Consider the following 27445-nt stretch of genomic DNA (forward strand, 5'->3'; position numbering starts at 1 on the left):
TTAATAAATATTAAATATATCAGGAAGAAAGGAGGATCAAGTAATAGGCATCTTTGCTATATTTCTTTTAGTAAATTTTAAAATTCTTAAAGGGAGAAAATCTGGAATACTTTATTTCTACGTAAAATTCTTCTGTATAAAAATTAAAGCTAGAAGTATTATTTTCATATAGAATAGTTTTATAAACCCCAGCAATGAAGTGGATCTGATTATATGTATATGTACATACACACACACACGGGTTAAATACACGTTTCTATGTACTAAATACAAAGGTCAAATATATATTTATCAATATTTATCTATATAAATTTATGTACATAAATATATATATATCAGTATTCTGATATTTTGAGAGTATGAAGCTAAATTAAAACTTTAAATATAATAAAAATAATATATAAGTAAATAGTGATAAAACTTTGCAGGCTATGTATTTTATCTAAAAAGTAGGCAGAAACAGGAGCCCATAGCCATTCCAAACATCTGATGCTCAGGTATTAGAAGACCAAGCTAAGAGTACCAGAGCAAGGCCAGGGTGGATGACAGAGACTATGTGGTATCTGGGGTGTCAGCAAGGCCACAGAACTGCTTCAACTGCTTTAGAAGAACTACAAATCCCCACACCCTGTGGAAGACTCCCACACCCCGTGGAAGACGCCGCAAGCCAGCCTCTAGTAGGGAATACTCAGGGGTGTAGACCACTACACCAATATTGCTTAATTAAAATAATTCAAGGAGGTTTCATAAATGAAAGATACTCAATATAGATTAGAACCAAAGGGAAAAAAAATCATTTTTCCCAAAGATACATTCAATTCAATACATTTGTACCAAGAACCTATTATGCCCTAGATTCTTGGATAGTCCTTGGACTATAAAAACAAAGAAGACATGGTTCTCTTATAGCCTAGACAGTTATACCAGGGGAGAGTGATAAAATGAAATCTGACCTTACTGTTTTATTCTGAAAATAGTATTTATTAATTGTTGAAATTTTGGAAAATCAGAGATAAAATATATCCAAAAACTCAGAGATAGCAATTGGATCCATAACGTTCTTCCAGACACACATATACACATACACATATACATGCTTTTATAAAATGCAGATCATGATGTACATATGATTTTATAATCTATTGTCTTCCTTCACTTAACAGTTTATCATAAATGTTCTTCAGAGTCATTTTTTAACATTCCTAATGCTAACATGCCATTATATAACCATACTAAAATTATCTAATCAATCCCCTATTATTAGATATTTAGGGGTTCCCTCCAATTTTTGGCTATTGAAACAAAGTTGTGATGAATATCTTCATATAAAATCTCTGCAAACATACTAGGACCAATCATACAATAGAAGACTTATTTGGTTATTTTTAAGGCTTTTGATATACAAATTACTAAATTGAGTGGTGTGGGATTTATCTTAAAATGTGAACATTTTCAATTATTCAATCTTATATTTTAGATTGATCTTTAATCTAGTAAGATTATAAAACACTCCATTCCTAATATTATAAAAAGGCATCCTCCTAGATTGAGTTGCCAAACTCTATTTCTCAGAGGGGTTTAATTATTCCTCCATCTGACTCTGTCTTCATATCTACTTCCCAGAAGATGCAACTGTAATTCCAGCCAGCAATTATCTGCTCATCAGTTCTTAATAGAGTTGCCTGAAATTTAATTGCTGGTTCAGTCTTGTAATTTGTAATTTCAAAGCTATTTGTTTACACCTTTCAAAGAAGCAATATTAAACACAGAAAATTAATTTTTTAAATTCTGTGAAACACGATTACCATCTTCTCACAAGAAATCATTCTTGTTTAGATCATCTGTGATGTCTTTATTAACAACTTCCCCTGCAGTATCATTTTCTTTTAATAGTGAAAATTGCTAATAATATTATAAAGAAATAGAAGGAAAAATAGCACTTTCAGGAAGAACGTATTCTTCTAAGAAGAAGATGCACAACTACAGCTACTTTATTTCAAGGTCTATTTCACATGTAGTAAAAGATAACCGGACAGAGAAATAAGCCAACTGTATATCGCTAGCATTATGAACACCAAATTCAAGGACTAGAAATTTTCTGTGGCACTTTGTCTCCCAAGTCTCAGACTAAATTCCTCAAAATATGGCTCTTCCTATACTAGTCATTGAAAAATAATTGTCTTTCAGGAGTAGTTCTTAATTTCCACTTTTATTTACATTTTGATCTTATAGTAGCACTGCTTCTTTCGTCCTTCCTTTCTTTTCTCTCATCGAAGTATTCTGAAAAGTGTTAGGAGGACACTAGACTTTTTCTTATATTTCTAGAAAGCATCACAGCTAAAAGTATAGTCAAGTGGGAAGAAGAACCCGTTCTTAATAGCAAAGCAAATACCTATTACCCTTAGTAGCCCATTCCAAAGATAGGAGACCCTTTCTTATCTCTGATTTTACTCCTTCATGTTCTTTAAATTTTTGCTAGATAAAGAGAACAACTGTCTATCATTACCTGAACAATAGCTTAAATTTTTGAAGATCACTATAAAGTCTTCTCCTGACAATGAAATTTGACCCTTTAGCTTTCTAACCTATTTATTTTTGTCAGATATATCTCCAAATATACATGGTTTATAATAATTTGGGGTGGGGGGAGTTGTTGAGGCTGATCAGCATTGAATAAATGAACATTCCTGTGTATTTCCTTCAAAAAACTAACCCATTCAATCTTTTTTCCTTGTAGTAAGTCATAAGCATGTCTGAATCCATTCTCCAAAATTCTAATGTCAACGAAATGAGGATCTTTTGCCCATGTGATTACTGAAGCAAAACCTAAGCAGTGAGTTTCCTGGACCAGTTCTGAGAAATGTCTGTGCCACAGATTGGTAAAAATGGATGCTTCATTTGTTCAATAAAGTTACTGCATGCTCACCATGTATGTGTGTGGCACTGTGTTGAGTAGTGTCCAAAATAAAAAGATATAGAAGAAAAAGTCACTGAAAATAATAGGAAGCTATAAAAGGCTAGAGAATGCTATCAGTGGAATAATTTATATTATGAAGGACACTATATCCAAATGGTCTCCTAATACCAATGTAAGAATTTCTACAAAACACCTTCTTAACTACAGATAAACTAGAAAAAGGAAGGAGAAATGCATGCCAAGTTAAGATCGTCATCATGAGATGTAAAAGAGACTACCTTGCCTGCTCCAGTAGATCCAGCAACTGCCAACAACTGTCCTCTTTCTATCTTGAAACTGATATCTTTCAGGACAGGAGTACCGAGAAGTGAAAAGTTACTGAAGAAGAGGCTGTTATCACCATTGGAAATTTTTCGACTGTTATTATTTTGTTTTGCTTTCTCAAATAATTTCCCAAATCCCTGTTGAAAAAAAAAACATAAAAAATAAGAAGGTATGTTTTTCAGATCATTTCAATAGATATTTGCATTATGTATGATGAGTTTGAAAAGCACGTGGCACATGATCCATACTTTATCGCACATAATTTACAGCACGAGGTTTCTAGAGCACAATATCCAAAACATCTGAAAATTACAATAATAATTTTGATTTCTCATATTGTTACTCATTGTCAAATGTAATTCAATTTAAAATATCTATACTTTTTTTCTTGTCTTTTTGCCTTTTCTGGGGCCGCTCCTGTGGCATATGAAGGTTCCCAGGCTAGGAGTCTAATCGGAGCTGTAGCTATTGGCCTACGCCAGAGCCACAGCAATGCAGGATCCGAGCCGTGTCTGCAACCTACACCACAGCTCACAGCAATGCCGGATCCTTAACCCACTGAGCGAGGTCAGGGATCGAACCCGCAACCTCATGGTTCCTAGTCGGATTCGTTAACCACTGAGCCACGATGGGAACTCCAAGATATCTATGCTATATAGCTATCTATATTCATACATATATATATCCTCTCCTATAGACTGGGTACATAAACATAATTATTTAATCTTCAGCAGAATAATAACATAAGGGGTAGATGTTATAATCCCTTTCTTTCAAAGTTGTAGACTGTGATTCAGAGAGGTTAAGTAACTGAAGTCACAGAAGTAGCAGGCCAGAGTGGAATTACAATCCAAATCTTCTACTCTATCATGCTGGTAGTACCTTCCTCTTGGAAGCTCAAAGCATTCCTTTAAATGATTATTAGTAAGCATAAATGTGATGGTATAGCTGGATGATTTGAATGAATTCCACTTTTGCGACAGTAGCTGGCAGAAGGATATCTTTTGAAAATTCCCCACTTCTTTACTGTGCCATGGGAAGGTTTAGGGTGGTGGTCTTCAAATCGAAGATTGATCAAGGGGAAGGAAGTAAACACAGTTTTTTAGGGGATGTATTTCCACCTCTTCAATGTCTGAAAACAGTCCTTCCTAAAAATTAATCTGCCTGAGAATTTTTCTGCTGTCTGTCATTTCTCTTTCCATTTCCCTGCTCAAAATTGTCCTTCCTTCACTTTATAAGGAAGAGGCAGCCTTCTCATCTGTCCCAAGTTTTGCCATGTGGCACTTACTGTAGTGTAAAAAATTCCATAATACGAGCAAGGGGACATAAGAGAATGATTTTCTCCTAAAAAAGGATCTCAAAAAAGCAAATCCAGAAAGGACTTCCTGGTGACTCAGCAGGTTAAGCATCCAGCACAGTGATCACTGCTGAGGCTCAGGTTGCTGCTGTCATGCAGGTTCAATCCCTAATCCCCATCAGGGAACTTCTGCATGGCATGGGTGTGGCCAAAAAAAAAAAAAAAAAAGCAAAGCCAGAAACACTGAAGGCAGTAACATCTTATTTCACCTAAGTTTCAAACTGAAGGCAATCTATGTGTCTTATCATCTCAGAATCAGATTTGAGAAGTGAATTGAGGGATAAGATATTTTAATTATTTATTTTTTAATAATTTAATAAGTTAATTAGTACAAATTATCATCTGCATTTTAAAATAAAGTTATACTTTCCTGACATAAAGCAAGTCATATTTAGCTGTTTGGCTTGACAATGAAGCATGACTTTATCAATTCATTTATTTTCCATGAAATTGAATGCACTGAAACTGCAGCTCCCAGGACTCCACAAAAATCCATTTAACATATGAAGACAATATGTAATAGGCAGGAATTACATTCTTTGCTGCCACCTAAACTTATGTCGAAAAATTTATAATTCACCTTAAAATGTATCAGAAGTATATAGGTTTTTCAAAACTATTCTGGGGCATGCATAAGCAATTACGCTTGAAGAACATTTCTTGAATCCTTATGTTATGGATGGCTAACAATCCCCCTCAGTCATCAGATAATTAAAAGCAAAGCTCTTAAGAAGTAGGCAACGCAGGGTTAGTAGTTGTAAACTATTAGAATGGATAAGCAATAAGCTCCCACTGTATAACACATGGAACTATATCCAGTCTCTTGTGGTAGATCACAATGGAAGATAATTTAAGAAAGGGAATATGTGTGTATGTGTATCACCTTGCTGTACAGCAGAAATAGGCACAACAATGTAAATCAACTATAACAAAAGAAAAAAGTAGACAATGAGAAGTCTTTAAATGAGACAAAGGCATTTGTTATTCCCTTATTCATTTATTTATCTAACAGACATTTATTGAGCATCACCTCTATATTAAAGACCACTTTAAAAATCCCACATAGGAGAATAAAATATGGATAGATATTAACATTGCCATGTGCTTACTGCTATAAGTGAAAATTCACACCAAGTCCTATGGGAGTACATTAGAGAAAGCAACAGACTCTGTCTGGAGCTTGACCAAGTAAATGACATAATATTAGGCTATGACGGATATAAGTGGTATTTCACAAGACCAAGAAACAGTTCAGGAAGAACTGTTCTAGGAAGAAGGACCTGCGTGTACAATGAATTAGGCTTAAAAGAACCAAAAATATCTCGGGAATGGTGAATGGCTGGGTGAAATGTACATGGGAAGGGGACAAAGGGGAGGTGGCCAGTGCAGGCTGTTAAGGGGCCCACATGCCATACTAAGAAGCAGGGTTTTTATCCAGTAAGCACTTGGACCAACAGAAGATTGTTTTTACTAATAACTTTAACTTCTGATTATAGAAGTAAAACACTTAGTTCAGGAAATTTGGAAAACAGAGAAAAGCAGTAAGAAGAAAACAGAAACCACCTGTCGTCCTGCCACTGAGAAGAAACCACGTGTGGCATTTCCGTGATGGTCCCCCACAGCTTCACATATATACAAAATCTAGTGTATGATTTTTTACAATATCAAGGGAAAATTATACATAAGGTTTGTGACCTTTTTCCAACTTATAATAGGTCATAAATATTTTCACACTATTAAACATTCTCTTTATAGTTTCATAATTCTTAACTGCAGGATAGTCTCCAAGAGTATGGATAAACTACAAACAGTTTTCTATTTTGAACATTCTATGGCTTCCTTTTTAACTTAATCAATAATTCGGTGATGCATGTACTTTGCTATAAATCTTGGAACAAATCTCATTTTTTTAATTAAAAAAAAAAAAAACCTATAAATCTCCAAAAATGGATTCCAGGCAAAAGGTATAGCGAAAATTCCAAGTCTTTTGAAAAGTAGTTTCAAATTTTCCTCCACTAATGTATGACAGTGTGAGTTTTCAGGAACCATTATCAACATGCTTGCTGTTTGGTTAGGAGTTTATTTTGCTTTGTGTGTGTATGTTGTTTGTTTTACAGGTGAAAATGGCATTTCACTACAGATCTTATTTTTATTCATTCAATCCCTAGCAGGGTTGAAAATTTTCCGTGTTTACAAGTCTCCTATGGTTATGAGAGGAATGATTATGATATCCTTTGTCTTTATTTCAGTCTTTATCTCATATTCTCAATTAGCTGGGGAACAGTTGATAAACCGTAACATTCAGTCTCTTCTGAGTTGTTTTTGGGGGTTTTAAATGAGGTAATCTATATGAAAGTATTTTGTATACAGCAAAGCAGTAGCCCATTTTTTTTTAATTTTATTTTTTATTATTATAAGAGGTAGGATGGTGAGTGGAAAAAAAGCTCCAGAGTCAGAAAAACCTAGGCTGACCTTTTAGCTCGGTCCTAACCAGTTTGATAACCTTGTTCTAGTTACTCCCTAAAGCTCAGCTTCCTAATACGTACATAGCCACTGTACCTACTCACAGGTGGGGAGTGAGGGAGGATTCATATCTAACTCATCTAGGACTTGCCTCTCCAGCAACTAGGTGAGTGGTGATGTCATCAACTGAGGTGGAGATGTGCTAGAAGGACGCAGATTTCTGAAGCTTGGAAATGAATGTAATAAGTGCTTAAGGAGCTTGCAGGAAATTTGGCAATAATGCGTGAAATTCAGGCAAGAAACTGAAGCTAGAGACTTGCCTTTGAGAGTCATCAGAAAACCAGATGTCAATTGAGCCTGGCTGGAGTCACCTACCAGAAAGCATGAAATGCTAGAAGGAAGCCTGGGTTGGGGACCTGGCCTGCAGGGAAGACCTAAAGGCATGGTCATGAGATAAGATAACATGGAAAGAGTGGTTCACTAAAGTTAAGTTGAGGTTTAAGTTTTTAAAAAAGAAAGTTTTAGGAATTCTCTTGTAGTATGGCAAGTTAAGGACCGGGGTTGTCACTGTAGGGGCTTGTGTCGCGTGGTGGCACAGGATCAGCCTGGGAACTTCCACATGCTGTGGGTGTAGCCAAAAAAAAAAAAAAAAGAATAGTTTTAATGTATTGGAAAGGGCAGAATCCAGAATGCAGCAGAGAAAAGTCTGTGAAGTAAGAACAGTTTTGACAGCAAAAAGATGGAGAATGATAAAGCTTATAGGATGAGGCTGGCTACACAAAAGTCAGGAAAGAAGTTTTAAGTGGAAAATATTTAAATGTGAAAAAGAGTCAATTGAAAGATGTTGAAGCTTCTCAAGAGAGAAAAATTGCTGGCCCTATAATCCTCAGAAGATGAAGCAAGATAGTAACAGTTAAGGGCAAGAGAAAGCACACCTTTTCCTCTTAGACAGGAAATAAGAACAAATTAATTCCAAGGATAAAGAAAGAAGTTGTAAGCATTCATACATGAGTCTGTATATTTTATAGGGTCTATGTATTTTCTCTATAAATTGCAGAAGGCAAAGCCATCAACTTGAGTGAGCAGATGGATGGGAGAGATTGAGAGTTTCAAAGTGGTAAAAATCTGGAATAGCTTTTAGGGAAATGGTACAGAAAATTAACTAAAAACAAAAGAAAAGATTTCCCCAAAAAGTTTATAGGTCCAGTTAAGTTGAAATAACAACTGCATAAAACTTATAACTGACTGGAGTATATGATTTTCCCAGATAGCACTTCCTTTGCCAGAGCTACAAAGTAAATATTTTGTAGCAAAAGGATTTTGTGAAATAAAAAAGGAATTGTAGTTGCTGCTGGGGAAAAAACTGACATGCCAGATGTCCTAAGTGGAGATTAAACCAGGAGGGGTCTAAAAGGGAGGATTAAGGAGCCTAAAACTCATGAAATTAGAAGGCAGTAAAGGTGGGATCACAAGACTGAGAGAGCTAGGGATAGGAAATTCTGACTGAGAGAGAGATTCCAGGGTGTGACATGTCCAAGATGGAATCAGTCTAGGTGCTCACAAAGCTCAGCATGTGACCTCGAGAGGAAGCTTCTGAAGATTTCACTGTAAAATACAAGATTTAAAGACAGTATTGGCAGGATTACTCATGTGGATGCTGATGTATCAAACATGATGTGTCAAACATGATGGTGAGTTAATATCATGATCCTGAGTTAATATCAAGAGCTGTCCAAAGTTTGACAGGTGACAGTGAAAGTCTGAAAGACGAGGATACAGCCAGATGGAGGGCAATGGTTCACTGAAAGGGTTGTAGACTGTGACATTTGGGTCCAAAACCTGGCTTCAGCCTTTGTCTGTTGTATGAGCTGAGCAAAGTCCTGTATCCTTCCTAAGCCTCCATCCCCTAGTTGCAAAATGGAAATATTAAGATCATATCATAGGAATGTTCTAAGACTCAAATAAGATGAAAGATATGAAGAGCTTATCTAGAACCTGTCATATAGTAAGGGTTCAAGCATGCTACCTATTTTATTAGATGAAAGGAGAGTGAAATGGAGATTAGAAAAACGATTATCTGTAACTAACAGTCAAACTCCTTATTTTTCTTCATGGCTAAAAGGGCATTTGAAATTCCTAAAATCAAAGAAGTAAAATCAATCTGATACATACACTTCTCCCCAGACAATTTTTCTAGGCAGATAAAGAATAATTCTCTTACCTATATCTTAAAAAAAAAAAAAAAAAAAAAAAAGGAAAGTGAAGCTCTTGAGGTCGAGTTACTTACATAAATAAAACCAATTTAAGATATTGTGAAATATGTAGAAATAGGACATTGGTTTCGCAACTCCTATGTTTACTCAACAGAAAAAAAGTGATAAGGAAAGAGGAACTCGACAGGTATTCTCAATAATTACATATGACTTCTTTAGAGGCCGAAAAATCATTGATGATAATTTTCTGACCACAGGAAAGGTGAGAGGATTTTTAAGAGGGAATCAAAATAAGTAAAAATAGTAGAAAACAATATGTTGCTCTCTCTCTCATACATCTTTATGTTGACTGGTGTATGTACAGGTTATTGGACTGGAACTTGAGATCAGAGAAGCTAGCATTTATTGAGCAACTCTTATGTACATGGTACTCTGCTGAAAACTTTCCATAAGTTACCTCAGTCAATCTTCACAACAAGTTGCAAGGTAAATATTAATATTTCCATCTTATAGATGGAGAACCAGAGACTCCACAAAGTTCAATAACTTACTCTAGATTATACAGAGAGTAAATGGCAAAACCAGAATTCAAATCCGGCGCCATTTGGCTCCAAAACCTATGGGATTTGTATCACTTCCTAATTTGCTTTGTGAAACAAATTACTTGACTTAGAAAAAAAAAAAAAAAGGCTTGCATACTGTAGTTAATATTCCTGACCCTCTACTTCTTAATCTGTAAAATAAGTCAACTGGTTCCCCTTCCAGTTCTAACAGTTCTTTCATCATTCTAACTGCAGTGTCCATTACGATGAAAACCAAATCACAAACAAGAAAATGCTTATGTATTTAGAGCAAACAAAAATTTCTGACCTCTTCCCAGAAGGCTGTTACATTCTCCATCACTACTTCTGTAGTTGTTAAGTTATATTCCAATGTCTTATATTCTTGCTTCTGTAAGAAATCCTGTGTATAAAAGAGAGCAAAAACATATTGCAGAGCCACGAGATCATTAATACATTATTACATCTATTTTACACTCTAATGCTGCATTTTGTATTTGGACTTTATGAATTACATTAGAAATTGTTTCTCAATAAAATAATTCTGTAAGTGGTTTAACATTAATTTACCAACACAAGGATTCATCATCTTTGATGTGTACTCTTTAAACATGTGCTATCTTATAAAACAGTTTTATACATTCAATTTTAACATACCACTGATTCCACTTGGTACTATTACATGTTAGCCCGAGGGATGAATTTATGTAAAGGACACTTGAATTACCCACCAATTGCCTCAATCCAACATTAGAGAGAGGAAAAAAAAAAAAAAAAAAAACAGTGTTGTCATTTTTATGGCACTCTCCTCATTAAGAAGCATCATTAGCATCACTTCTCAGGGTTAAGCAAAGGTGTGGAGATCTGATACAACTGATTTTAGAGCATCAAACCTTGATTCTGAAAGAAGGGCTCTATGAGAGACCTGGAATCACAGTGCTCCTAGGGACGGTGGGAACACGAGGAAAAATTTTAAGTTTATGCATCCTGAAGTCTTTGCCATAAGGAGGTAACTTTAAAAGTCTGGCTCTTGATCACTTTTTCCCTTCTTGCCTCTTCTCTCTTCACTGTCTCTATTTTGGTTTCCCTCTTTTTCTCCCATTTTTTTTTTTTTTTTAAGATCTGTTTCTCTGTCTCTGTTTTTTCCGTTCAGTAACTCTGCTTCTGTGATGTGTTCTCTGTGGGTCTCCCTCCCTTCCTTCCTTCCTTTCCTTTTCCTGCCTTCTTTCCTTCCTTCTCTCTTTACTTACTCCTCTCTTTCTTTCCTTCCATCCTCCCTTCCTTCCTTCTTTCCCTTCCTTCCTTTTCTTTCCTTTCCTTCCTTCCTCCCTCTGTCCTTCCCCCTCCCTCTCTCCCTTCCCCCTCCTCCTTCTTCCTCTCTCTTTCTCTCCACCTGTCCCTGTCATTCTCTCTCTCTGTCTTCCCCCACCCCCTTCCTCCCTCTCCTTCCTCTCTTCCCCACCACATGGAAAGATTAACAGAAGAAATAGGATTTGCCCAAGAGCTTCTATGGCTCTGAGCTAGATTCACCAATTTGTCTAAATAGCAAACATATATTTTCAAGATGATAAGATGAAGGAAGGTGGCTAAGTAATGACTGATGAACTGGAGAGGGCAGAGCCCCTCTGAGGATGGAGCTGCCACAGCTTGTGAGGGAAGAGAACCCAGGTTATCATATATTCCAAATCTTCAAAAGAGGCTGAAGACATGATTTAATGTACATGGGATAGCACCTAATTTTCACACTCTGCCAACTAGTTCAAATGTATTGTTTTGTTTCTTTTTAAATGTAAAGGTTAAATAAAACAGGTCTAGGGCCAAAATTCAGTCCATGACCACCATTTGCAAACTCTGGCCTAGGTTAAATAACGGCACAACTACCTGAAAGTGGCTCCCCCTTTCCCCATAATTTTTATTTATGTCACAGGGATTTATTTTCTGGGTTAGATATTAAATGGATATCAAAAAGCATAATAAAACATTTTCAACTGATATTAATTATAAAAATTATAACCACACCCAAGCTCACAGTGGTGATTCTATTAGCTTTGCATAAATTGAGCCTCATGACCTGAGGACTTTAGAATTCCTCTTCAAAATTACCAGCTACATCATCTGCTTGCTGAGATTTGAAGGTAATTAATGTGGCAAAAAATGCCATTCTCATCCATCATACTTTCCAGAAAAACACTTGGAAATGTTTCAGATGAACCTTCCTAGTGTTAGCTGGGAAATTTTAGAACTTCCAGGTGAATCTGCTGCCACCTTCTTGCACATTTTCCAAGTTCATTAGAACCGATCTATTGATTGAGTACTTGAATAAAAATCTCCAGAACACAGAAGCAATATTTTCTTCAATTTATTTGACTGAAGAGAATCTCATGGGCCTTCATTTTATTTTATGAGGCTTTGATTACAAAGGCTCATTAGACCACATACAGACATCAAGAGAAGAAATACTGTACATGAAACAGGCCCAAGGCCAAGAATTCATCTCTAGAGAGTTTGCTCATGAGAAAACTTCTAAATTCACTGTATATGATGTCCCATTCATTATGGTACATTACCTGTATTTTGTTTATTGCTCCAAGAGAATCATACCAAGTTTGTACAGCCCAGGGGAATTGCCGGGTGACTGCCATGCGCAGAACAATGCAGAATGAGATGGTTGTGAAGATTTTTCGAAGCATGATTCCTTTGAGCAGTGCGTAGGGAAGCACAGATAAAAACACCACAAAGAGCCCAGAGAAGAAGAAGGCTGAGCTATTGAAGTATCTCACATAGGCTGCCTTCCGGGTCAGTTTCAGTTCCGTTCTATAAAAAAATAGACTTGGGATGCTTATTTACTTTTCAAATGTCAGGCATCTGAACATATGTTCTCAAGACTTTCTGTGTTCTGATCCTAATGCTACCCTGCATGGCCTGTGTGTCCATGGGCAAGTTATTTAACCTCGCTGGCCTTCAGTTACCTTAACTGAAAGGGGGATGGGTCAGAATGAATGTATCAGTGTCTTGCACATAATACCTGTCAATATAATTTTAAAATTATAATTAATCTCAATAATTACCATAATTATTTTTATATCTTTATTCACTTCATTATTAATTTGTAAGATTAATGAGACAGATAATTTTTGTTTGTTGGTAGGTCGGTGTGTTATGTTATTAAGTCTGGATATGAAATAATGTTGAAAGATTTATAAAGGAAAAAGTCAGTTCTAGGATTCCTTAATAGATTGTCAACATTTTAGAAGTTCTTGCTTCACTTTGGGGAACATTGGAAATAACATATAAGCCTAATGTTAGTGATTAGGAACGATTCTCAAACCTTAGCATGGGTAAAAGTCGCCTAAGAAACTTGTTAAAATGCAGAGTCTCAGGCCCACCACTCAGATATATTGACTGAGTCTGCACTTGCCTTCCAGAATTTTCATTTAAAAAAAAAAAAACCCAAATGATTCTCTTGCAAGTAGTTCTTAAAGAAGTTTGAGAATAGATACTGCATCTCCTGTCTCTCATTTTAGTATAATTATTTGCAACCATATTAAACTTCTGATCTTTTAGTCTGAATTACAAACCTGAACTATTTTTTTTAACAAATACAGAAGAGGTTTAAATGCACCACTAGACAGATAACAAGGTGTGCAGAGAGTAGTGAGAACAGAAGACAATGCTGCCTTCAGCCTCCATCCCACTCATCCCGAACCCTCAAAATCAGCGTCATTAATGATCCTCCTATTCAATCCTTGTGAGGAAAAGAGCAGCGATGAAACAGACAAGCAAAGATTGCTGGTGGGAGGGGGCAAGAGCTGTGCCCTCGGAACTAGTTCCACAGGCTTGTCTAGTCCTCATTCTCAAGTGGTAGAATTCAGAAGAAATTTTTGGTTGTTGTTTGTCTGTGGCTGCACCTGCAGAATATGGAACTCCCCCAGCCAGGAATTGAATCCGAGCCACAGCAGCAACACTGGCTCCTTTACGTTACTGTGCTGGGTCAAGGATTGAACCCACATCTCTACAGCGACCTGAGCTGCCACAGTTGGATTCTGAACCCACTGTGCCACAGGACGATTGCTGAAATCCTTTTTCTTAGTCTGAAAAAAATGTCACCCTGAGCACTCTGATGAAGAAAACGAAGTTCAATGTGTTCTACGTTGTGCTTCCCAGTCTAACGTGGGCTAGGTTACTATTCCATTATTTGGCACCGAAGGCAGATTATGACCTTGGAATCTCACTGGAGTTTGACTCCCAGCTCTGCCAGTTATAGCTATGCCATCTCAAGCAAGTTGCTCTCATAGAATCCACATCTATAGAAGAGAAACAAAAATGACAGCACAGCACAGGGCCTTGCTCTTAGAATCTACATGTGTGCCCCAAATCTTCGATAGAAAGAACACTGTTGGCAAGGCTGATGTTTTTAAAATGCTAGAAAACATCATTTGTAAAGTGTTAATAAACTTATTGATGTACACTAGAAACAGTTGAGGAAAATGAAAGAAGTGGTACTATAAGAAAAGAATAATGGATTCAAGAACATGCATAAGAATCACACTGAAAGCAGTAGTCGCCATAATAAAAGTACTAACACTTTATGAGTCATAAAAATATTTTATCAGTTTCTTATGAAAAAAATGAAAATGAGTTTATTGCCAGAGAGCAATAAAGTAGATTTTCAGGGAGCATTGCACAGCCTTTTCCAGTTTACCATTTGGCCCAGACTGAGGCCAACATCCCTTTACAGCTCATCCTGTCAATCTCTTCTAGAACATTCTATTTGGTCTTTTGTGTAGAAGCAATTCTTGCTTTCCTCTTTTTACGTCAGCACTTTCCAGCCTTTTCAGGTAACAATTTCATGCCAGATTAAGGAACCGGATTATACAAGTTAAAACCAAACACTTGCTGCTAGAATTGGTTAAACAGAAATACAGAATAGGAAGGATCAGTTTCATCTTTTGAGGAAGAGGGGGGGAAAAATCCACAATCAAGAAAAGTCAACACTTAGAATGACCTGACTAGGAGTTTCTCTTGAGGTTTGAGAAACCAAATCCACTGATAATCTCCTTCTCACTCTGGCTCTGCCTGTGCCTATAGGCATATAAAAATGACCCAGCGATAACTGTGATGGAAAACTCAAGACTTCAACCAACTAAACAAGATCTTTAAGGATGCTTCTGGAAAGAAAATATAATTCCTTTCCTGGATTTGTCTTGAAAGGCATAATAAAAACAGGTGACCAAGAATGTTTGGGCAATAAATACTCTTTTACTCTTTCTATTTACATGACAAAGGACTTAACATTTCAGCATTTCTTTTGTTGTTCCAATCACACACCTGCAGCTCAATTACCACTGACTACTGGAATCAGCAGCTTGAATTCCTGATAACTCCCATTTATACCATCCAAAATGGTCCTCTTCTTTTTAGTACCTTCTCCCAGTGAAACTCCCATGCGCCATTTGTCTTGAAATTATTTGTCCTCTGACTATGTACACACCCTGGGTCGCCTAGAACTTTTCTTTTTTTTGCAAATTATAGAATGTGGAAATTGTCTAAAGAAAAATGGTCTTATGGCTACAAAAATGTCCTAGTTTAAATTTTGTCCAAAATTACCTCAGTGGCAATATCTCAATCTGTTCTGTACTTTTTTTTTTGCTGGGTAATCTTTACTAATCAGTGAAAGCAAGATTATTTTAGGTGAACCAAGATGGGAGATGGGTGCCAAGGACTGGCTTTCATTACTTAAACTGACTTCTCAAGTGCAGGGTTAAGAGAAACACAATTTATAGATATTATCCTGCTTTCCTCTTAATTTAAGGAAGAACAAATATATTTTAAACAAACAAAGGAGGTTTGTGGTGCAAAATAGCACACCTGATCAACCAAGTTAAAACTATAGGCCCATGAAAATGGCCGCTAACACATGAATATTGATATAACTTAACCAAAGTCTTTGATTGTCAGAAATTTCAAATATGAGTTGGAAGTCCACTGTGACATATTCATTTTTTCAATAAATTAAACCTTAATTGGCTAATTCAATGCATAGTGAAATTATTGGAATGACTTACTGTCTTAGGTTTTCAATCATTTTTTCCATCGCTTCTTCCCAGCAGTATGCTTTAACCGATTGGATATTTTCAATCATCTCTGAGGTAATCACCAGTCTTTCATTGATCTTTCCAGCTCTCTGATCTCTGTAAATTAATCCATCTCCAATTAAACAACTTAGTACAAACAAGCCAAACTGTCCACTAAGAAAGGCCCAAGCGTTTAAGACAAGCCTCCTTTCTTCTATGAAACAGATGGATATCAAATAAATAGTAACAAAAATTGTGTCATTTAATAAATGCCTCCTATGTGCCAGGCACTGCATGAGATGCATTTCACACACTAGACCTAATCCTTCCGACAGCTAAAGGGAGATAATTACCTCCATTTTAAAGACAGAAAAAAAAACCCCAGAAACAGTGGCTGAAGTAGCTTGACACAGGTCATCTATCTAACTAGTAAGCGTGCAATTGGGATTCAAGCTTTGAACCATCTGATTCCAAAATCTATACACTTTCTATCTTACTCAATCTGGCAAACTGTAGAAGTCCTCTTTCACAGGCAGTAATTAGTATCGCTGATTCATTTTGTAACAAAAAGGTTCTGCTGTGATGACTCCTGAGCCAGAGTATAGAAACAGCCTATAAATTCTACCCAAAATATATGCGTTCCCTTCCATTCACTTAAGTGTTTTATCCGTTGTACCTAAGCCTTTTTTTTTTTTTTTAATGTCTTTTTGCCTTTTCTTGAGCCACTCCCTCGGCATATGGAGGTTCCCAGGCTAGGGGTCTAATTGGAGCTGTAGCCACCGGCCTTCACCAGAGCCACAGCAACACAGGATCCGAGCCATGTCTGCAACCTACACCACAGCTCACGGCAACACCAGTTCCTTAACCCACTGAGCAAGGCCAGGGATCGAACCCACAACCTCATGGTTCCTAGTTGGATTCGTTAACCACTGTGCCACGACGGGAACTCCATTGTACCTAAATCTTTGATGTGAAAAAAAAGTGAACTGGATAGTAACGTATTCATAAAGAAATTCTACAGACTGATAAGAAAAGAAAATGTCCCACCGATATGATACAGAAATACTATTTACAGGGGAGTTCCCGTTGTGGCTCAGTGGTTAACACATCCGACAAGGAACCATGAGGCTGCAGGTTTGATCCCTGGCCTCGCTTAGTGGGTTAAGGATCTGGCATTGCTGTGAGTTGTGGTGCAGGTCACAGACGCGGCTCGAATCCTGCATTGCCGTGGCTCTGGCGTAGGTCGGCAGCTACAACTCCGATTCAACCCCTAGCCTGGGAATTCTCCATATGCCATGGGTGCAGCCCTAGAAAAGACAAAAAGACAAAAAAAAAAAGGAAATACTATTTACGTCATGAAAATAATTCCTTTTTTGTGGCACCCAAGAAGTAGGTGACAGTTCAGTACATAGAGCAGTTCTGGTTTTACTAAAGTGGGCTTTGGGAAAACGGAATGTCTAAACCCTTTCAAGCTAAGTAAACAGAGTGCTACCTGTACTTCATCATCATTTTCCCCAACCCAGCTTGAAAGAGGGCGAGGACTACGAGGAAGGCAAGTCCACAGAAGGCGGAGGCCTGCAACAACTCCCACAGCAGCCCCATCAGCAGTGTCACTTGCAGAGGAGCGATCCACACGAAGTGCGCCAAGGCAAGTCCCTGAAAAAGAAAGTCACGGTGAAATGCACCGGCAATTCATCCTCCACTCCCAACACAAAGCCCAAAACAAGCCTCGAAGAAAGAAATCAAGCACAGCGAGGTCACACAAACAAGCACTTCGTGGTTCTGAATGCACTAAAATGTAGCTATTCATGACTGGAGCACACAGCAATGTGCTGAGACATTCCACGCAGAGGCTACGAGTTCCCCAAAAAACAAAATTCAAGTTGCCGTGATTTTTTTTCAGTGGAACTGTGTGGTGAATGGCTATCTGAAGTATCATGTCAAGAATTTATTTTAAATAGTTTACTTCTATTTGGATAAAGTTAGGAGCCATGACACAGAACATGAGAGAACAAAAACTCTCCAGGAGTTCAGTCCACACAACAGCACAACTCTTGTCATCAGACAGTATATTCGCACACGCATGTGCCATTCAACAGTAATTTACTTAACACCTGCTGAAGGGTTCAATATTACATTAAATCCTGGAAATGTGACGATAAATAAAACACAGAATCTGTCTTCAAAGATCTTGTATTTTATTGTGACAAAAGGCAGCACTGAACAAGAGTTACTCAGAGTATCTTCCTCAGTCAAAGTAAATAATTAATTTAAAGCATTAAAAGGAAGTAAGATCTGATAAGGACTGAATTTTGAAAACCACACTAAATACAAAGCCAGCTGAGGTGCCCTTGAACTGGGTGGGTCTGTGAGACCCCAGAATGGCACTCTGCTATAGAACTTAGCCTTCTCAGTTTTCAAAAATAGGGAAAGTAATTACTTAATTACTGTTATCTGACCCAGGAAAACCTTTGAGGTTGCAAGATTTATAACAAAGATGCATAAAAGATTAAATCAGTAGGTACATACTTCATCAAACTTGTTCAGGTTGTTGGAAAGGAGACTAACAAGTTGTCCAATACTTATTTTATCTAGAACACGGCTTGACAGCTTCAAAGTCTAAAAGGAAAACAGGAAGTTAGAAGATGTCAATGAACAGTAGACAAATATATTTAGAAGTAATGATATATTAGGTGACTCTGCATGAATTTTTATGTAAAGGTAATGAAAATTGTTTTATGTTCACCTAGCTTAGTATCTTCTCAAATTTATAAATATTTCTCTTTACAATGATTTTTTTTTTTTTTTTTGGTCTTTTGTTGTTGTTGCTATTTCTTGGGCCGCTCCCGTGGCATATGGAGGTTCCCAGGCCAGGGGTTGAATCGGAGCTGTAGCACTGGCCTACGCCAGAGCCACAGCAACACGGGATCCGAGCCGCGTCGGCAACCTACACCACAGCTCACGGCAACGCTGAATCGTTAACCCACTGAGCAAGGGCAGGGACCGAACCCGCAACCTCATGGTTCCTAGTCGGATTCGTTAACCACTGCGCCACGATGGGAACTCCATCTCTTTACAATGAATATTATACTGGCATGGCTTTACTTATTTTATGTTACAGTATCCTGAAAGTAGTAACTATTTTTTCATACTCCAAAATGGGAATAATATTACACTCAAACACCCAATTATATACTGTGAAAAGTTTTTTTTTTGCTTTTGTTTGTTTTTAATAAAAGATGGAATCAAAGGCAGTGAACCTTGAGATTAAAATCTTGGCCTTACAGGGAACTTCTGATAACCTACAATGAAAAAAAATAGAAAAAAATAATATATATGTATATATTCAATCACTTTGCTGTATTCCTGAAACTAACACAATCTTATGAAACAACTGCTTCAATAAAAAAAAAAAATCTTTTAATAAAACCTTGTTCCTGGAGTTCCCATCGTAGCTCAGTGGTTAATGAATTGGACTAGGAACCATGGGCTTGTGGGTTCAATCCCTGGCCTCATTCAGTGGGTAAAGGATCTGGCATTGCTGTGAGCTATGGTGTAGGTTGCAGAAGCGGCTCAGATCCTGTGTTGCTGTGGCTCTGGCATAGGCTGGCAGCAACAGCTCCAATTAGACCCCTAGCCTGGGAACCTCCATATGCCGTGGGTGAGGCGCTAGAAAAGACAAGAAAAAAAAGAAAATCTTGGACCTAAATTTTTCATGCAGTCTTATAGAAACTGTTGGATAAAATTACTGTTCAAGTCAATAAAATATAAACAATTGATTCATTAATAATTTTGTGAAAAATTAACAATAAAAAAATTATTAAATTTTGCAAAGAAAAATATATCCATATACACAAAATAGAATTAATCATTAAGTAGATAAATTAATTATGATAATGAAAGAGCACAGTCATACTTTGCCTGTAAAATTTAAAAAGAATTGATTTGCCATTAGATGGCTTTGATTGGAAAGTGCCCATTTAGTATTTACTTCAACTGAATCTCTCAGTATTGAACACTTAGGAGATGAAAATCACTATTCAAGGCTTCAGGGATTATTACTAAGATTTATTAAACATAATGCTTGCCTCAAGGAAACCTAGCACATAACTAAATATGATAAATTAGTTAAAAGGAGTGGAAATAAGAGGGTGGTTAAGAGAAAGTTCACATACCTGGTTATGAAAATATGTAAATATTTTACTGAGGTAGAATTTAAGATAGGTGAGGAATACTGAATAGCATTTAGGTAAGCACAGATGAAGAATCAAAGCAGGTAATTCCAGAAGGCTATTAGAGCAATATGATGGAGGAAATCTATTGAGCTGGATTACACATGACTTAGTAACATACGCAGTCTCAGGTCACTTGAGTTTTAGAGGGCTTGACGTGGAGTTTACCTGCACAATAAGCACTAAGAATATCTGTTCATTTTAGTTTTCTTCTTGACATTTACAAGCAAAGCTCAATCTACTATGTATTTAGACTAATTATTTAAAATATAATTTGAATGTATCATATGTGGCTGCAGATTTTGGAACAAAGATAACCATGCTCTATTACAAAATCTGGAACAATGTGGGAGGAATTAGTGGTTGCCTGCCCCATGGATGAAACTGGTCAGAAATGGCACCAGTTTACTTCAGGCTTGCTCGAGGGGCCCAACTACAGCCATGTGGAGATGCGGTTGTATTCTTTGGTGATGATGTCAATGCAAGTCAACAGGTATTAGCAGGGAGTAAAGCAAACTGGGGAAGAACACACATAATCAACGCTGCAAGTCAACAGGTATTGGCAGGGAGTAAAGCAAACTGGGGAAGAACACACATAATCAACGCTGAGATAGGACAGGCATGGCCTGTAAATTTTCATTAATACATTCTGAGTCTGAAAACACATATATTGCTGTATTTGTGCTAAACATTATATACGAACTTATTCAGAAATTAACCTGCTCCTTCTTTGATCTTCTCTCCCCTTTAGTCCAGAGTACTTCATGCCTCTCTCTTCCCGGATAACAGAGTTTGACTTGCTACATCATTTTAGTACTTATTTTATGTTCTCTAATAGTTGGAAAAGCCTCCACTTCAAGAATTGTGACTTAACCCATTTTAGAAATTATGAAGCAGTTCTTACACAGTGTTCTTTACTTTTTAGGTCTTAGTTTCTAAAAATATTTTATCCAGGAATTCCCGTCGTGGCTCAGTGGTTAACGAATCCGACTAGGAACTATAAGGTTGCGGGTTCGATCCCTAGCCTTACTCCGTGGGTTAACGATCCAGTGTTGCCGTGAGCTGTGGTGTAGGTGGTAGACGCGGCTCGGATCCTGCATTGCTGTGGCTCTGGCCTAGGCCGGCGGCTACAGCTCCGATTGGACCCCTAGCCTGGGAACCTCCATATGCCGCGGGAGCAGCCCAAGAAATGGCAAAAAGACCAAAAACAAAAATAAAAAATAATATTTTATCCATAAAATAAAGATAATATTTTCCACCATATAGGGTTTTGGGGCAGTCAAATGAGATGGTCACTTAGAAACTTGTCGTATACATCCTTAGCTATTAGTTATCATTATGATAAGAATCTCTTGTATAAATATTTTAGACAGGATTCAACTTTCTTTTATATGCATCCTGCGTAAATTCTACCTCCCAAAAAATACATAATAATTTCATCACTTAGGTAAAATTTCCTGGATCAAGATAAAATTTTTATTGATTTATCACCCAGGTTTTCCTGGTACTTGTGAACTGATGAGATTGAGGCTAAGGTGATTTGATTAAACTGTGGACTCAGCTTTATTCTCAGGCCTCCATAAAAGGCTTTTTTTGAACAATAAAGTATGGCTATCAAGATTTTACAACACACCTGACCTTGCATGTGTATTATGGAAGTGTTATGGGTTATTTGCTAGAGGGAATTTCAGGTATACATCCCTCACAAGCCAAGTATGTCAAGTTTTTACGTTGTAGGAAGAAAAAAAAGAAGGGTAAAGCAATATCCAAATGATTCAACCAAACAGCTTTCTATAATCAGTTGGTAGGTCAAACAGTCATACACGGCCTTAAATCGGGTTGGTGAAAGCACATGTCATTGAGATGACCTTAAATTGTGTTTGTAAGGTAGGTAAATCTTAATCAGAATTCACCCAAAGCCTGCTTCAGTAACTTGGGCTATTAACTAGATAATGCATATAGAAAAGCAGAGAAATTTCTTATGGTTGCCATATATGTGCTGTTCTAAATTTTTTTAATTTGCAAGACTCAGGATGACAAAAATATGACTCAAAATAAAGCAGTGGATACCACCACTGTGTGACTGGTTAAGGTAGAAACTTCTATTGCTTGGATTATCATTAACAATTACATATTATATTCTTGTTTTTGAGTATAAAGATACATGGCATTTTACCATAAGATGATATTTTGTCAATGATTTTTATGCAGACAGTAAGAATCATTTTAATGGGGATTCTATAAAACGAGGACATGGCTAGTGGAAAAAAATGAAATCTAGAACATAGGCAGCTTATAGAAGGTACTCCATAACCCTTAGCTGAAGTGACTTGAATTATCAGGGATAATTAGAAATGTTCATTATTGCTGCCATTTATTTCACAGGCATATAAAACTGATTTCAGCATTTATCCCTTACTTGTGCCAGCATGACATCTAAAGCATGATGCCACTAATATGTATATGAGGCCGTGCAAGGAAGTATTACCTTTTTGTAAATCAAACTAAACATAGCTATTCTCATCTGCATGCCAATGTGATGGAGGCCAAAAATGGCTGGGTGCAGGAGCAGAGTCCTCACGATGAAGAGAAGACATAAGCCTATGCCTAGGTAAATCGCAATGGAGCGTTCCGCCTTGTTATCTGGATCATAGGAAGCTATGATTCTTCCCAGTAAGAGAGGCTGGACTGCTTTGGTGACTTCCTGCAGAAGACAGAAAACAGACAAATGAAATTTTATTTTTCTTTCATAAAATGCCCTCACACATTCAATGTAAGGGTTCTCTCATCTCATCTAGCCGTATTCTAAAATAAATTTAAATGATAGCAAACAGACAGGTGCTAAAAAGAAAATCCCTAACCACCGACCCAGATATACCATGTTAATAATTTGCCACATCTACTGAAGAGCACATGATTTTTAGAAAAGTGAGTACGTGCAACTCTTGCATATGGAATGGATGGTTAATGGGGACCTGCTGTATAACATAGGGAAATCTACTCAATATTCAGAGATAACCTATATGGGAGTGGATATATGCATATGTATAACTAAATCACTTTGCTGTCACAGTAGAAATTAATACATTGTAAATCAACTATATTTCAATAAAAAATTTGAAATAAGTGCAGAAATCACTGTCGCTTGGCATGTATCATTTCATGTAAGCTTTGTACTTATGTTACACATATATCCATTTTTAAAACATATAGGATTGCTTTTAAGGTTTGAACTTAGGGTTAGGGTTAGGGTTAAATGTTATCAGACTGGGCTTCTTCCAATCTTTTTTTACTTAACAGTTATGAATCTGACATTTAACCCCACTGATACTTGTACATCTACCTTATTTATTCTAAGTGCTATTTGACATGACATTCTGTGAACAGATCTGGCTATGTGCCCCATTGCCCTACATTGGGGAGGATGGGTTGTTTCCGTTCTTAAATTATTACAATCTGTGCAAGTGCTGCCCTGGCTGTTTTCATTAATTTCTGCAGATCCACACCAAACTTTCTCTAGAGTAGATAATGCTATTTCAAAACACCTCCTTAAACCAAGAAAATGTACAGTTAAGGTAAATCTTGGATATGACATTATATGTATAAAATTATCTGTACTATAAATATAATTTTTCATAATATGTTTACAGTGGTAATAGTTCATCCTCTAAATTACTTTTAGATTAATATTTTATCCTAGAATTTTTTGATATTACATTGTTCAGAGACAAATGATAATACCACATCTACTCTGACTTAACTTTTCTGTTAATAGTAGGTTTGCCCTTGGCTACAATGTTCTCTTGAGGTGCAGTCACGGACACTGAATTCATATGTTCGGCCCCTGTTGGAGATACTCTGTGAGGCCAGGAAGTAGAGCCTAAGTAAGGAGATTTGATGTCTACTGATAAAACATCATTTCCTGTTCATTATAAAACAATAACCAGAGGACTATGAGCTGTAACAGCTTCTCATGAGTCCAACTGCTTATATCATGATTAGCATAAACATCTTTCTCCTTTCTTCAGAACATATACATATATATTTTCTTAATAGATAATTATTGAATATAGAACCACTGATAAAAAGGTCACATTACATATTTCTAAGCAGTAACTCCTATCTATGGAATGCTAAAAAGAGCATTCTAAGGAAAAAGAGAAATACTTTAGTAATTGAGCTGCACATACAATGTCTAGAGTTAGGAATATACAGGCTTATATAAGATTTTTTCCTGCTGAGTAATTTAAACTAAAGTCCCTGCCACTGTATCACTATTATATTTTCTCTGTAATCTGTCATCTCTATCATAATAGACCCATTTGCTGAATTGTTATTTAGTTGAACTTTACAAATAAATAAAAATGTATTACTCTGATTCAGACACCCATTCTGCTTGTTGCATGACTGAATCACTTGTCATCTTGACTCAACCAAAAGATGACATCCTTTGAACAACAATGGCTATTCCCCAATGGTAAGTGGTAGTATTATTCTGGGAGGGTACATGTTGATAGAAAAATAAAAACCATTTATTTGGGAGTGTTTCGTTTTTCTTGTTATGGCCACATCTGCAGCATATGGAAGGTCCCACGTCAAGGGTGGAATAGGAGCTGCAGTTGCAGGCTACTCCACAGCCACAGCAACACCCGACTCAAGCCACATCTGAGACCTATGCCACAGCATGCAGCAACACTGGATCCTTAACCCACTCAGTGAGGCCAGTGATGGAACTGGCATCCTCACAGAGATATCAGGTCCTTAACCAGCTGAGCCCACAATGGGAACTCCCTATTTATTTTTGGTAGAGAAAACTGGACCATCTGCCAACAGCAAAACAACATAAACCTCACCGCAACATGTAACTGTCAACGTTCGAGGACAAAATGAGCGCTCCAGACTCCTCCCTTCCATGGTTTTCCCTACTGTTTTAAGCAGCACGTTCCCTAATATTTATAATGAAAGCATTTACAGATGTCACCTGATTTTATTATTTGGAAGGGAAAACAAAGGGGTAACTGATATCTAGCTTAATCTATGTGGGCAGTCCTTTAGCAAAATCACCCCTGTAGTGACTGAAACACAGTCCTCTATTCGTGGTATGTGAAAGCTATGTGTGCCCTGTTATCAAACTATTTTCCCAATTTGCCACCATATAAAATAGTGCAAGCCAGCTTGAATGTGATAAAGGGGAATGTAAATTCATTTAAAATTTTGGTACAATATTTTATTAATTTTAAATCAGACATAAATCAAAATGAAGTTAAGGGTTCACTTACTTAGATAAGAGAAGAAGCTTGTTACCAAATTTTAAGTCAGCATCACAGGAATAGCGAATGCAGAGTCATCAAACCCAAGTTCTTATCCCAGCATGGTACCTACACTGTGTCATGTTGGTTGCTTTCCTTTTCTGGACACTTTGCTCACTGAAAAACTGAGTGGTGGAGCAAGCTGATACTAAAGATCCTCTCCAGAGCTAACATCTCAGATTATATGATCTGAGTCTGATCCTTCCCATTGTAGAGGATGAGGATTCCTTGGGCAATTATCTGGCACGTCTCCTGACAGCCACTCTGGGTGTTTTTTCTTCTCAGAGAGATACAGGACTGAATAGTGTGAATTCAGAAGGCCATCTGGGTAGAGGAAGTCAGGTCAGAGAATAGCACAAGTAATTGCATTCCTGCTGGGAATGGATCATGAATCAATTTAGATCGGCTTCCCAGGAAAAAATGAGGAAGCCTGAAAATACCTCCTGGAAATACATCTGGTCTCTCATGGGATCCTCCAGACCAGAGCTCAAAGACACTGAAGATGAGCCTGAATCTTTTAACCATTTCTGTTCTACTTGCATACCTAGGACAGGGCCAGATGTTTCTAAAGACAGGGATGTCCACTGGATATTTAGACCAAGAAAGAAAACTCGGGTGAAAACAGAAAACTTGGTTCATGCTTGCAGTTATATTAAATTAATGAATCCCAAAAAAACTTTACTGTAAACATTATAATTCCAAATCCAAAACATAATTATTAATCAGAAAACAATCATTAAAAAACATCTAAAGATACATTGTTTTCTATTGTGTGCAGTCAGTAAAATTACCATTATTATGATCATCATTTCAACTTGCTTTAACTATATTTTATGTATTTCAATCCCAGAAATACTAGGACATTATTTGAGAAATACTGAGAAGTTAAGATTTTTCAATATTGAGAGATTAACTAAAAGAACATCAATAACTACAGAACCTATGATTATCTCAGCAAAAACTGTAAAGAAATCTGATAAAACTTCAATATCTGTTTCTGATAAATGTTCCAAATAAATCTGAATATAAAGATATTTCACTAACCTGTGATAGAAATTCTCCCTCAAAACAACAATCAGCACTATAGTAAATAAAACTCAAAAAGTATTTAGAATAAAGAAAACACAAACAATGGGAATATTGGCTAGTAGTACAATGTAACATTTTCCCAGGACTTTTAGCTAACACAGCTTAACGAGAAAAACAGTGAGGGTATGAATATTACAAGAGAAGCAAAAGTATCATTAGCAGTGTAGAATGTCTACATAATTTAAGTGAGCCAAGTGTTTAACATAGGTTTTAAAAAATAACTATACTAAGAAAATACATTCCTAAATACCAAGCTTAATAATCAATTAAATTAGTATCCCATTTATAGTAATAATACAACAAAAGATACACTGTAAATACCAACAGTTACTATAAATACCTTGAAATATATTCTACAAAACATTACCAAGACTATTTTTAATCTCAAATAAATAGGTTTAAACTTTCTAAAAAGAAAACCTGAATATTGCAAAGATCACATTCTCCTCCATGTTATTTAATAAGATTAAATCAGTCTTCACCAGAATTCCAAGTGGATTTTTTTTTATAAATTAACCCAAAGAGCAGAGACTGTCGGTCTTAATTTGTGCAATTATCCCAACCTCATGTACAATACCTAGCACAGAATGTCCACTCAGCAAATACTTGTTGAATCAATGGATAAAATGATTCTAAATTTCATTTGAAAGAAAAATGAGAGACTAACCAAAAACATTTGAGGAATAAAAATAGTGTGTGAGAAGGTTTACATTACTGGATATTAAATTATATTACAAATCTATAGCAATATGTGGCATGACAATAGACTTATTTATCTGGAATGTTCAAGAACAGGTCCAGGCACATGTAGCAATTGTATATATAATGAAACACGGCATTTTAATTCAGTGGAGAAAGTGAAATAAACAATGGAGAAACTGGATACTCATTTTTTAAAATTAGACTT

At 36.6% G+C, this 27445-nt stretch overlaps 1 protein-coding gene across 1 annotated transcript in view; it reads right to left on the reverse strand.

The window, feature by feature from the left end:
- CFTR (CF transmembrane conductance regulator) overlaps nucleotides 1-27445 on the reverse strand; it is a 184657-nt gene that overhangs the window by 110584 nt on the left and 46628 nt on the right. The window contains exons 4-10 of the mRNA XM_047763595.1: nucleotides 22629-22844; nucleotides 18438-18527; nucleotides 17401-17564; nucleotides 15900-16025; nucleotides 12402-12648; nucleotides 10145-10237; nucleotides 3196-3378 (exon numbers count right to left, since the gene is read on the reverse strand). Of these exons, the coding sequence (XP_047619551.1) occupies nucleotides 3196-3378; nucleotides 10145-10237; nucleotides 12402-12648; nucleotides 15900-16025; nucleotides 17401-17564; nucleotides 18438-18527; nucleotides 22629-22844 (1119 nt within the window). The remainder of the gene's footprint in view (nucleotides 1-3195; nucleotides 3379-10144; nucleotides 10238-12401; nucleotides 12649-15899; nucleotides 16026-17400; nucleotides 17565-18437; nucleotides 18528-22628; nucleotides 22845-27445) is intronic.

This window comes from Phacochoerus africanus, chromosome 16 (genome assembly GCF_016906955.1).
Source record: "Phacochoerus africanus isolate WHEZ1 chromosome 16, ROS_Pafr_v1, whole genome shotgun sequence".
In the NCBI taxonomy this organism is placed as follows: Eukaryota; Metazoa; Chordata; class Mammalia; order Artiodactyla; family Suidae; genus Phacochoerus; species Phacochoerus africanus.